Source organism: Antrostomus carolinensis, unplaced genomic scaffold, assembly GCF_000700745.2.
Source record: "Antrostomus carolinensis isolate BGI_N321 unplaced genomic scaffold, ASM70074v2 scaffold31065, whole genome shotgun sequence".
NCBI classification, from domain to species: Eukaryota; Metazoa; Chordata; class Aves; order Caprimulgiformes; family Caprimulgidae; genus Antrostomus; species Antrostomus carolinensis.
In genome coordinates this window covers 1-13172 of record NW_010318915.1, presented here as the reverse complement: position 1 = coordinate 13172, position 13172 = coordinate 1, and the positions used below count along the sequence as shown (strand labels likewise).

Genomic DNA, 13172 nt, shown 5'->3' with positions numbered 1-13172 from the left:
TCAAGACCTTCCTGCACACCCTGCCTCGCCCAAGTGCCTCCTCCTTCCCCTCATTAACCCCTGGCTGCATGCCCTCTGCAATGCCTTTCTCCTCCCTCACTAGAGATCTGTTGCTATAATCCAGCTTTGCTGGAAGCTCAGTTGTTGTTTACCTCATGTTGTACTTGCAGCTTCAGGATTTCTGTCCTTTTTATACCTGTTTCTGTACAGACCCAGACCTTGTTTAGAAAGTAGGAAACATCAGGAGTGTTTCAGCACAGGAGTTGCTATTGCTTCTGCCATTTACCTGGGAAACATTTCCCAAAAGGCAGGGCACTGAACTGCAGCTCTGTGCCAGAAGAGCAGCATGCTGGCTGCATTGCTGTAACATCCCAGGAAAAATGACACTCAAGAAAGATGATGTAAATGTGACTCTCAGTTGTTTGTCAGTCCATGCTGCGTGTGTAAACACACATTCCCACTGTCTCCCGGGGTCTGGTACAGAATGTGACAGCTTCAGGCTGAGATGGCATTAATAGCTGTGCCTTCACGACTGTGGGAACAGGCTCTATGCCACTCGATGCAGATGAACTGATAATGGTCCTGGGGTGCCTTTTAACCACTTCGTCACTCAAGACACCAGTCCAAAGCCCAATCCCTGCTCGGCTCCCCAGCAGTGGTTGCTTTGGAGAGGCTACAGCTTAGGGTTAGAAAATTGCCAAGATGTGGGGAGCCTGTAAGCATTGCAGCAACTCCCCTAAATCCCACCCGTTTAGTGGAAGGTGTCCCTGCTGATGGCAGGGGGTTTGGAACTAGACCAACTTTAACCCAGACCATTCTACGATTCTGTGATTCTATGAAACTGTCACCGATCTCAGACTGGATATCAGGAAAAATTTCTTCACTGGAAGGGTTCTCAGGCACTGGAGCAGGCTGCCCAGGGAGGTGGCTGAGTCACCATTCCTGGAGGGATTTAAAAGATGGGTTGATGAGGTGCTCAGAAATATGGTTTAGTAGTGGACAGGTATGGTTGGACTCAATGATCTCAAATGTCTTTTCCAACCAAACCATTCTATGATTCTATGATTTTATGTAGAGCTGGGAGCTGTGCCTCTGGTTCTGTGTTGGGCTCCTTATTTAGCAAGCTGTGAGCTCTGCTCTCCAAATACCCCCAGTTTTTGGAGCAAGCCAGAGGCCAGCAAAATGAGTATAGAAAGGGGAGAACTGCAGGACTGCAGGTGAGAGCTGTCCCACGGTGTAGGTAGCGTGTGATGTGGCATCAGCAGTCCAACCTCACCAGGTCCCGTGGCCATTGCCTTTCACATAAGCATATCACTGTGTCTTCTGGTCTGCCTAGCAGCAAGAGCTTGGCTTTTCCAATTTCTCCGATGTCCCTTACAGCTTGACTTGGCTGTGTTGAGGCTACCAAGAGGGAACCCAGCCTCAGGGAGAGTTACCTGTCAGGAGAACAGGGGTCAGACTGGACTGTCCATCCTGCTTGCACTGCCTCTTGTAGGGTCACAGACACCCCTATGGAAAAGCCAGCCTGGTTTGGTGGCTGTGTCAGTAGTACCGACCTGCCTCCCCTGTAGATCTCCATGTAGAGAACCAAGAGCAGCAAGTGCCTCAGTTTACATCCCAAGGCAGACCTTCACTATCTCTTCTCTTTAGTGCTGAACCCAGGTCTCGTCCTCCGCTTTCTCATGCCTCTGGGAATGGCTGAGGTGGAAGCAGCACGCAGAGGAGGGTGGTGGAGCAGAGCTGCAGTCTCTACAAATGGTCCTCTTGCAGTGTTGCAGCATGATGAGGGTGGTGTGACATTGGTGTGCCTGTGCACTGTCTCCCAAGAGCAAATGCTTCTCTTGCTTTTCCTGTGGATCTGCTAAAGCTGAATCCTGCTGCACAGGATTCAGTGGTCACAGTTTGCACTCCACTGCCCCAACAATGACTTATAGGCCAATATTAATTGTAATCTAGCTTTAATAGTCCTGTGCAAACATGACTCTCCATGTTCTTTCTCAAACTTTGCTGTGTCTACTTCCTGCCCTTGATTGTGCAACTTGCTGAGGTCAGAAAGACCCTCACACAAATAGGTTTTCTTTTCCTCGACGCCAGCCATCAGCTGCTCTGTTTGCATCTGTCTGTCTGACTCTCTGCCTCACCTTTTATACAGTGACTCCAGGGATGAAGATTTATATCGATCCGTTCACCTACGAAGATCCCAATGAGGCTGTCAGGGAATTTGCAAAAGAAATTGATATCTCTTGCGTCAAAATCGAGCAGGTGATTGGGGCAGGTAGGTGAATTGTGAATGTCTGGCTGGCCCTCAGCAGCACAGTCTCCTTTGTGGTTTCAGGCTTTCACGAGGATTTAGCCTTACATCTACTGGGAAGACTATTGTCAGTAAGGTCTTACTCTTAGCCCCAGCCTAGACTAGTAGGAACAAAGTGATCCAGTCCTGGAGGAGCAAGTACATCTAGTGCTGGAGACAAGGAATTCCCATGTGTATATAGTGTCCGGTGCTCCTCACCAATGATGAGTCCACCTGCAGAGAGCTCTTTGTTGTGGAGTGAGGCTGGAAACACAGAGCAGATGGTGGGTGGCTGGCTCAGAGGCATGCAGGGCGGGCATGGCTGGAGCCCGTGGGAGCAGGATCCCTTGGGAAGAAAGGCAGAGGTCTAGGAGGCTGACAAGCCCTACCTGTTTCCCTCTGTTCACAGGGGAGTTCGGTGAGGTGTGCAGCGGGCATCTCAAGCTTCCTGGCAAAAGAGAGATCTTTGTGGCCATCAAGACCCTGAAGTCTGGTTACACAGAGAAGCAGAGACGGGACTTCTTGAGCGAAGCCAGCATCATGGGGCAGTTTGATCATCCCAACGTCATCCACCTGGAGGGGGTGGTGACCAAGAGTTCACCAGTCATGATCATTACTGAGTTCATGGAGAATGGCTCACTGGACTCCTTCTTGCGGGTATGAGATCCCAGGAGCACACAGCCCCAGACATTGTGTTGGGCCCTTCCCTGTGCCAGGATAACAGTGCCCTTCACTGCCCAGCATAACAGTGCCCTTCACTGCCCAGCATCCCCTGCCACTGGGACTGCTGCTTCTGCCAGAGGTCTGTGTCTCAGGAACAGAGGTGGAGGTAGCACCAAGGCTGTCATCTGTTATGTGTGTCTGTCCACTTAGACTAGTTGAAGGCTGTGCCTACCTACATGCATGCCCACAGATGTATTTACAAACTCTGCCTCTGTGGGCATGGAGGGACAATCTGCCTGAGCTTTAACACAGCTGTGTCTAAATAGTTACAGGTCTGAGTTTGAAATGGATAATTCACTGGGTTGAACGGACATAACCTGCTTGATAAGAATAGAATGTCCCTTCTGAACCCTCCTGTGCAAGGTGTGGCCAACCTGCCACCTTTGGATGACAGCAGCCATTGGTAGTGCTGCCCATGGGGTGTGTGAGGGTGACTTCCAGCCCCTTTTAGCTCTCCACTCTTGTTTTGAGAGGGAACTTACATATTTGTGGCATAGCTGTGTCTTGACATGCAGTGTAGACAGACTGTTTACCAGACCATGGCGGGCTGTGAATTTGCTCCTCTCATTTTTCTTTCCCTCTCTTCCCCTCAGCAAAACGATGGGCAGTTCACAGTGATCCAGCTGGTGGGCATGTTGCGGGGCATCGCAGCAGGCATGAAGTACCTGGCTGATATGAACTATGTGCACCGGGACCTGGCTGCCCGCAACATACTGGTGAACAGCAACCTGGTCTGCAAAGTGTCTGACTTCGGGCTCTCCCGTTTTCTGGAGGACGACACCTCTGATCCCACCTACACCAGTGCACTGGTAAAGCTGCTTTTCCAGAGGGGAAGGGATGCATGGTGAAGGAAGGAGTCAGGGTGAGAGAGAGAAAGGGGGAGATCCACCCCTTGACATAAGAAGTGATTTTTCAGGGTGCTAACGATGGAAATAAGGTGCCACGTGGGAAGGACCAGTGAAACGAACCAAGGAAGATTTGCTCTCGCAAGGTCCTGACCGGTTGTCCAGTGGCTGTTAATGGGCCCTATATTCATTCCTGTGGATAACTGAGCCTCCTCCAAACACCTCTGCAAAAATATGCATGTTCCTGATAAAGCTCTTAGTTGGGGTGATGCATTATATCCATCCAGCATGGACCAGCTGGGGGTTCTCCACGGTGCTGCTCTGACAGATATGTTGCCAGAGCAGCAGGTCTGGAGCTTTTTTACCATCACTGTCCAACCATGCTGCCTCGCTGTCCAGGAGACCGTGATCCTTTTTAATGTCATGTCATGGGCTCAGCCCCAGGAATGACAGACCGCAGTGTGGATGCGTGCTAGATGAAGCCCTGCAGTTCTGTATACTGATTTTCCAGAGAGTCTTTCTGAATTAGACAGAGAAACATTCCCAGAAATGTCTTCATGGTCACGTAACAGCTTCCCAGGAACGTCACAGTGCTAATGACACAATTGTGTCTGAGGAATCATGGCCTGTCTCAGGCCACAAAATGTGCACAGGGACCAAAGGGTAATTTGGAGACAACGTTGTTGTTCCGAAAGATTGCAGACAGTTCTCGTAAATGCTATTTTTTGCAAAGGCATACAACATCACTCTACAGTGGTGCTGCAGAATCAATGCCTACGTACAGTGCTTCTGACAGGACTTCTTGGAAATAAGTGCTGGTAGAGCTGGGGCATGATCTGTAGGCAATCACCTCTCCCAGATTTTGTGAAGCTGACAGTGATGAAATGTCTGGCATAGCTCTTAGTGAATTGTAACAGTAGTTGAATACCTAACAAACACCTAAAAATGTGCACTTTTCTGCTCATCTGAACTTGTATAGCTTCAAACATGAAGTATTCAGTCTTATATAGTCATTCTATGGCTTTTAGAAACACTAGCAACATTTGTTTTTCACAACATGTTCTTTACATCCAATTACCTTTCCCTTTGTTAAGCTTAATACATGGGAGCTGCTGGTGTTCACTACTGTTTTCTATTCCTGTTACCGTCCTGTAGCTTTTCTCTCTATCATCTCTAATTTATTCTCTGAAACTGTGGGCACTGTAGCAGGACGTATATTATCTATAATGACAGAATATATGCATCCACTATAACAGAGCACCAGAAGTAGTAGAATTTTCCTCTTCAAAATGCACCATCCTCAAATGTCCTAAGATGCATGAGTGTTTTTTATCATAACTATCCCAGAGACTATGGGTGGGCAAACAGCCACAAGCTATGGCTTGGGAAGTTCATGATGGACCTTAGGAAGATCTTCTTTTTCAAGAGGGTGGAGAAGCTCCAGGTCAGATCACCAGAGAGGCAGGAGATCTCCCTGAGGTGAGATCCCATGAGGATCCTCCAAATATACGCAGTCTCTAATTTCTACTTTAGAACTTCTTTTTTAGCCAGGTTTTCATTTTGCTACTTGTCAAGAGCTCTGTTAAGAGTATGCCCGATTGAGAGGACAGCACGTTTGGTATGGAACGGTTGGTCTCTACCTCTTGTGGATAACAAAATATTTTGTCTGAGGTTTGTGTCTGTGAGAAGATTAAGGAACATTATGATTTTTTTCATTATTCCAGCATGTTTTCTAGGTCTGAATCCTATTAAGTCCTAGGAGACCCTTCATAAGACATGGTAGCTATTCAGTGACAAAAGATAATATTCTTTCATCTTCTCACAGCCACAAAATGCAGACAATTTTGCTTATTTTCCAGCACAGGGGAAGATTTTCCCTTCAGAAGGTCCCTTGAATTGCAAATAGCTCATGTCTAAAGACTCTGGTGGAAAATCAGGAGGCTGCAAGGGCTTAAGCAGAGCGTTGCGATCCCTGTGGCTCAATGCTGTGTGTGCCACTCTTGTGCACTTCTGTGCATAACTCCTCGATGGGAGTGAAGAGTCCTGACTTCTCCAGAGCTGCTGTTGCCCAGCAGGATCACAGAAGACTTCAGTGCCCACCCAGTCCATCCCATTTCCCACCAGTGACAAAGCATGCCATTCTAAACATGTTCACTCTTCCTCTGTCTACAGAAACGGGTGGGATCAAAAACTACTGGATCATGTATATATCAACAAACAGATTGAGACACGAGGACTTAGCTCAAGAGGATGATATATTACCGATAGCTGTGTGACAGCAAAAAGATGGAGGGAGGGTGGAAGGGAAACAGTTTGGATTTTTCTACATTTGTAGCCATTAGTTTTTCTACAAAAAACCTTACTAGCACAACGGGTGTTTCGTCATGCTGAAGATTGCTATATAGCAGTTAGCAGGTGGAAGGAGCTGGGCTTGTTTAATATGGTAAAGAGGAATCTGAGGAGACACCTATAAATGACCTGCAGTACTTGAAGGGCAGTTATGAAGAAGACAGAGCCAATCTCTTTGCAGTGGTACCAGATGAGATAATAAGGGGCAATATACAAAAGTGTGGCTTGGGAAGTTCAAGGTGAAGAACAGGAGAAACTTCTCCCCCAAGTGGGTGGTGCAGGTCACCAGACAAATGAGGGGGAATCATTGTCCTTGAAGGTTTCCTGAACTTGACAAGACATCCTGATCTATTGTTAAGGATAGTCCTGTGGTTCCTTCCTTATAGGATTTTAAGAGCATATTGGAGGCAAATATTTTGGACACTCATCATTTTCAGTTACTCTTGCTCTTTCTATTATTATCCTCTCTGTTTTTTTTCCTGTAGGGTGGGAAGATCCCAATACGGTGGACGGCTCCTGAGGCAATTCAGTACCGAAAATTCACATCAGCCAGTGATGTGTGGAGCTACGGAATAGTCATGTGGGAGGTGATGTCATATGGAGAGCGGCCTTACTGGGATATGACCAATCAAGATGTGAGTTGTTAAGAAACAAGCAGCAGAAACACTGAAATGGGGAACTTTGCAAGGCCAAAGTATGGCTACAGCTGGACCCAACCTGTGGCATGTCTGGAACCTTCTCTGTCATAAGAGATGTGTCCAAGGTCAACACCTTTGGAAGAAGTAATGAGGATATCTTTGGCTTTTGGTCTGGTCCCGTTGTGCTGCTGTGGCAGAGGTTAGGGACTGTACAACACCCACTGCATTAGGACAGCGTTAATGTGAGCACCCTCGGCGGTGGTAGACAGATGCCCAGGAGGAAAGGGAGCAGACAGGTGGAAAACAAAATGCTGCCACTGACCTGAGAGCTCCTGGAGCAGCAGGCACATCTTCATCTGCAGGAGACCACAGGGATTTGGCGAAAGTCTGTTACAGAGTCATAGAATGGTTTGGGTTGGAAGGGACCTTTAAAGATCATCTAGTCCAACGCCCCCTGCCATACTCAAGGACATCTGTCACTAGATGGTCATTAAATCTTCCATGGCAAACTTGGACTGTGATGTGTAAGAAGCCAAGCAACTTGTATGCAGCAAGAGGCCAAAACCACAGGGTATTTCAGAACATGCTTAGTTTTAAATACTCCATGACTCTTCTCTACTTCAGGTGGAACTGTTATGTGCTCCCTGGAACCCAGGCAACTTCTGTGAGTCCTTGTCTCCCTGCAAGGATGACCTGTGGCTGAAGTCCACACCTTCACCATAACAATGCCATTCTCCGTTTCTCTTGACCTCATACCTGGGTGGTCAAAGGCCATCTATCCAGTGTCAGTGAGTGCCATCTACACCTGCACATATGTGGCCAGAAAACCCCTTTGGTGTGGGGCTCACAGGTCTCTTGTAATGTTGTCTCTCTGAAGAGCTGTCCTTTTTCATGCTGTCTTCACCTTGTGAACTCTCAGGATCTAGCATCAAGGTCCTGGGTTGACCCTTGGTACGCAGAAAGCTTGTCCTGTCTCTCTGCTGCAAACCTGGGTCTTATAAACTTGTTACAGCATCTGCCTGCCTTCCAACTTGTTTCATCCAAAGTGGGACAATTTCCTCCCTAGTGCCTGGTGGGGAGTTTATTCAAATGAGTCCCCAACACTTGGAGTAGATACATGATATCTTAGCACCTCTGGCTGATCACAGCTTTGCCCCAGCCCCTGACATACCAGAGAAGTCTTTGCATCAATTGTTTGAACCAAAGGGAAGGGAGTCAGGAGTATGCCCTTCTCAGAGAGAAAAATTCCCTTCCCATTAAGGCTTCATTATCATCTGCAGTTTCAAGCATTTCCTGCAGACAGGTGCCACTGCCCTTCTCCCTCCCTCCCCATCTTCCTTGGCATCCTTCTGTATGTGTAGCCCTCTGCAATCACCCTTCCAGTGCTGATTCAGCTGATGGGGATGGCAGAGCTCGTGTCCATCTCCTCAGCACTGCCTGCTGCATGGCACCTGCCACCAGCCTCTTCTTCCCCTTCTTCTGCTGCAGGTCATTGTGCCCCAGAAGCTGTCACCACTTAATTGCAGCTGATGGTCCCTGTGAATGAGCGCATGGCAGATATTGGCTGCAGATTAGCCTCCTGACCCCGGGGTGTGAGCGCCTGGGGAGGCGGGGAGGGGAGAGGAGAGGAGACAGAGAGTGCAGCCTGTGCCCTCTCGTGGGATGTGTCTGATGGCAGCAAGGTGGGCAGCTTATTGGGAAACCATTCGGTCCAGGCTGGAGACAAGCACTTGATGCTTGCAGGATGACCCTCCCAAGCCCTGCTCCTCCTGAGCTTCCCCTCCCTTTGGCTTGGATAAATCTGCCATCCAGATAGCTGGGAGAGGGGACAGCTTTCACCTCTTGGGATAGGAATCAAGAGCTGCACAAAGCACACCAGTGATGTGTCAGGTCAGACCTTCACAGGCCCAGTGGGGCACCATCATGTCCAGCCATGGGGGCAGAGGGGAGGGAGGACTCCTTCAGTCTGGCATATTTTGGCAGCAGTGCTGCCAGTCCCCATCTGTCTCAGGTCAGCCTGCCCAGCACCTTGACCATGCACATCAGTGTCTGGAGCACCCTCCCAGTCCATCTGTGGCCTGAAGCCACAGTCCATCTTAAACCCTGCCGGATGCCCCACCTTACACCTTGGATTGCTTGGCATGGATCTGCCACCTACCCTTGGAGCAGCAGCTTTCTAGTGCCACACCACCTCCAAAGTCTCCTCTCTACCAACCCTTCCCTGCTGCTCTCCCAGTCCCAACTGCAGGATTCTAAATTTTCTCTATGTAGCCTTCCTGCTCAACAATGTATTCACCATGCTGCTGTGTGGGTATGGCTGCTCCTTCTCCAGAAGGGTGATGCATCCCTGGAGTAGCCTACTAGGCAGATTTCTGTCTTTGGAAGTATGCAAGACATGGCTGGACAAAGCCATGGCAGCCTTGATCACATGTGAGAATAGACAGAGACATTGAGGTCCTTCCTCTGGATCCCTGAGGGAGGTTCTGTCAATCCCCCTCCCCTTTTTTATCATCGCTGTGGAGAGTTGGTCATTTCAAAATGCTGTCTCTGATTTCAGTTACTGCAGTATCCTCAGTTCTGATTTTTATTCTCACTTCCAGTTTTTGTTGCCACACACAAGCCTGTTTCTATTGTCCAAGGCTCCTTGTGCTCACTTTTCAGTTTTTTTTCTGTGTGTGTGACCACAGGATGCATAAGGCCAAGAAGGTAGGAGAAGCGTGCTTGTCACATGCCGCTGTTAAAGGAATGTGTGCCTCTGTAAAAGGAGCATATGCCCCTGGAAAAAGCTGTGCAGTTCCATCCTCCTTGATGACCCAGAAGAGGATGGAGGGCTACAGGTGTAGAGTGACAGGCAGATGGGATTCCCCTTGAAGAAGATCCTCTAGACCTTCTGCATGTGCTGTTGCCACTGAACATTTCCACACCAGGTGTTTTCACAGATCATGTGATGCAGTAAAGGAACACCAAACATGCAGCAACCAAAGCTTTCTTACATTGGCCCATAAAACTGCAACCCATCTCTGCATGCTGTAACAAAGTTCTCCTGGGTCTGGCTTTGCTGACTAAGGTCTTGGTCCTCCCCGCTGTGTGCTTCAGTTTGCATTTACACAGGACTGCGGGGAGATCTAGCTCTTACTGCTGGCTCAGCACACCCAGCCCTGTCCCGTGGCGCGACCCTGTTACCTCGAAGGGCTGGGTTGATGGCAGGAGTAGAAAGAACCACTGAAGGAAGCTTCCCTTCTCTGTAACTCACAAGCAGACCCTTCACTAGATCATAGAATCATAGAACATCGTGAGTTGGAAGGGACCCACAAGGATCATCCAGTCCAACTCCTGTCCCTGCACAGGACAATCCCAACATTCACACCATGGCCCTCAGGGCCTTGACCAAATGCTGCTGGAATCTTGTCAGGCTTGGTGCCATGAACACCTCCCTGGGGAGCCTGTTCCAGTGCTCCACCACCCTCTGCCTCAAGAACCTTTTCCTCATGCCCAACCTCACCCTCCCCTGCCACATCTTCCTGCCATTTCCTCTGCTCCTTGCGTTGGTGGCCAGAGGGAAGAGATCAGCACCTGCCCCTCCTCTTCGCCTTGGGAGGAAGTTCTAGACCCCCATGAGATCTCCTCTCAGTCTTCTCCAGGCTCAACAAACAAAGTGACTTCAGCCTCTCCTCATACGGCTTCTCCTCTAAACCCTTCCCAATTTTCTGTCCCTCCTCTGGACACAGATGAGGATGTTCTCCTGCCATTGAGTTGTTGCATTGTGCTGTGTACCCATCAAAAACATGAACCCTTCTCTCTCCTTTCTCATGCCTGGAGCTGTGGGCTCACACATCCTTGTTAAGGTAGCAAGGATGCTTTCTTTTCCCAGATTAGAAGGCTGATAGGCATGGCTTATCACAAGTATTCAGCAGACAACATGTCAGCTGAGCAAGGTTGGCATCACCTTACAGGATGACATGACAAGCAGAGGGTTGGGAGTTAGAGAGTAGCACGTTGCTACAAGAATAGGTAGCTGAGATGACAGGCAGCAGTAAGTGTAGGCAGAGCAGTCCCACTATGGTAGGGGTGGCCATGGCTGTCACCCTCAGGATACAAGGAAAGGAATATTACGAATTAAATAGGTTTTATTGCCACTGTATTGATCTCTTTTTTTTTTTTTTTTCCTTCTCACAGGTGATAAATGCCATTGAGCAGGACTATCGGTTGCCACCGCCTATGGATTGTCCAAATGCCCTGCACCAGCTAATGCTTGACTGTTGGCAGAAGGATCGAAACCACAGACCCAAATTTGGGCAAATTGTCAACACTTTAGATAAAATGATCCGAAATCCTAACAGTCTGAAAGCCATGGCACCTCTCTCCTCTGGGTGTGTATCTCTGTCTTCCTCTTTGGCTTTTATTTGCACATCTGCTGTCCTTTGTGTCCTGGTGGGCACCATCCTTCCATCTCTCTAAGCCAGCTATTTTAGAGGCAACTTGGCCTATGTCATTTGGTCTTTTATAGGAAAGGCATTAGAAGATGTCAAGGTCACTCTGATCCCTGTCCTTGGACAGGTTAGATCTGGTGAACACAGACAGCTCGTTGAGTTGGGTAGTGTATCTGCACAGTTAGAGGAGCATCTTGGATTCATGTATACATGATTGCTGGATGGGTATGGTTGCTTTGGTAGTCCAATCTCACATGCAGTGGAGGCCAGTAAAGCCTCATCAGGCAGTGTGGTGTTTGGCTGGACTGGGTGGGGATACACCAGCTTGTGGGAAGCACTGGTCCCATTATGAGAATGTACCTTCTCCCCTTGTGCAGCCAGGGTTTTAGAGCTGCATCACATCGTCTGTGATGGCTCCTACCTCTCCTGTACCAACTGATCCAGAAAGACTTCTCTGATGCTTACACAATCCTTCCCTCAGTTGAATAGAGTGCTTTCTGGGCAGTACTTCTTAATACAGTGTGGTGCAGGCACATGATGCTGGTCCAGGTCTCCCCAGTTGATGGAGGGTGTAGAAATGCATGTGCTTGCTACTGTTTGTTCTGCTCATTCCCTATTTCTGTGTTTCAGGATGAACCTCCCCCTACTTGACCGCACAATCCCTGATTATACCAGCTTCAACACTGTGGATGAATGGCTGGATGCCATCAAGATGAGCCAGTACAAGGAGAGTTTTGCCAGTGCTGGCTTCACCACCTTTGACGTAGTATCTCAGATGACTGTAGAGTAAGTGCCCAGGCTTCTAGTCCCAAAGCACAAAGAAGAGTCTCAGAAGTTTAACATCAATTAGTCATTATTGAATTAGTTTTTATTTTCATATGATGTAGTTTTACTTTTATAGAATTTGTTACATTGTGGACCCACTTTTAGTCTATTCAGTTTCTGCAGAACTTCTCTGTTCTTCAGGCTCTGTCTTGTCTCCAGACTGTGTGTCTGTCTGTTGCTCTGTACCTGCATGTCCTCACTGTGAAAACAAAAGCCCTCATAAGGGTGTCCAAAACCCCAACATGGAACAAATGGACATTTCAGGCCGGCATCAGGCAGTTCTCCAGCCACTCAAGAGCACTTTTAGCCTCTGCAGTCCTCTTGGATGTATGGCTGGATTGGTGGTGGACACAAACACGCTGCAAACAAATTTCTGCCCAAGAAAGGCCTCTGAAAGTCCAGATGGTTTCAAGTTTTTTTCTGAGTTGTCCTGCATCCACTAAAAACTTCCCTCAGTGGCAAAATCTTAGCAAGTTCTTCAGAGAAAGCAGGCAGCTGAAATCCATTCGTGGTGGTTTTTAAAATCCCTTGGGGTTAGCTGGGACTTTGATGCCTCTGGTGAAAAATTTGTGGTTGTTTGCAGTTAGCTTTAGAAACCCTGCCTAAGAAAGCACCAAGCATTAAAGTCATCTGTAAGTGCTATGATGTCTGTGCATGGTAACCAGGAGGGTTTTTGGGTTTGGTGCCAAATTCCAGACTTTAAATGTACCAACAAATCAGAATCCATTCACGCAAACAGCCAAACTGACCTTTTCTGGTTTTTTGTTCTTATTTGCTGCCAGGAAATTCACGTGGCAATTCTGACTGTTTCAGTGTATCTGTGGTGCAACCCCAAGGCCCTGGGGATGATTTTGGCACACTATAGGCTGTGTTCATACAACAGGAAGAGGATCCATAAAATCTGAAGGACAGGGAAGAAGGACTTCAACCAAGCTGGGACATCATATCCACACCACAACCCAACCCTGCTAGGTTGTGCTACATATACCAGCAAGCAGTTCTGCAGGCAGGCCAGCTAATGAAGTCTGTTTTTTCATGGACCTCACAGAATCACACACAGAATCACAGAATG

At 48.3% G+C, this 13172-nt stretch overlaps 1 protein-coding gene across 1 annotated transcript in view; it reads left to right on the top strand.

Annotated features, from left to right (window-relative positions):
• Window positions 1-12065, top strand: part of LOC104525834 (ephrin type-B receptor 2) — a gene marked incomplete at its 5' end in the record, with an annotated part of 13908 nt that extends 1843 nt beyond the window's left edge. The window contains 6 exons of the mRNA XM_029085223.1: window positions 2153-2275; window positions 2700-2947; window positions 3607-3822; window positions 6693-6842; window positions 11022-11215; window positions 11906-12065. Of these exons, the coding sequence (XP_028941056.1) occupies window positions 2153-2275; window positions 2700-2947; window positions 3607-3822; window positions 6693-6842; window positions 11022-11215; window positions 11906-12065 (1091 nt within the window). The remainder of the gene's footprint in view (window positions 1-2152; window positions 2276-2699; window positions 2948-3606; window positions 3823-6692; window positions 6843-11021; window positions 11216-11905) is intronic.
• Between the last annotated feature and the right edge of the window lie 1107 nt (window positions 12066-13172).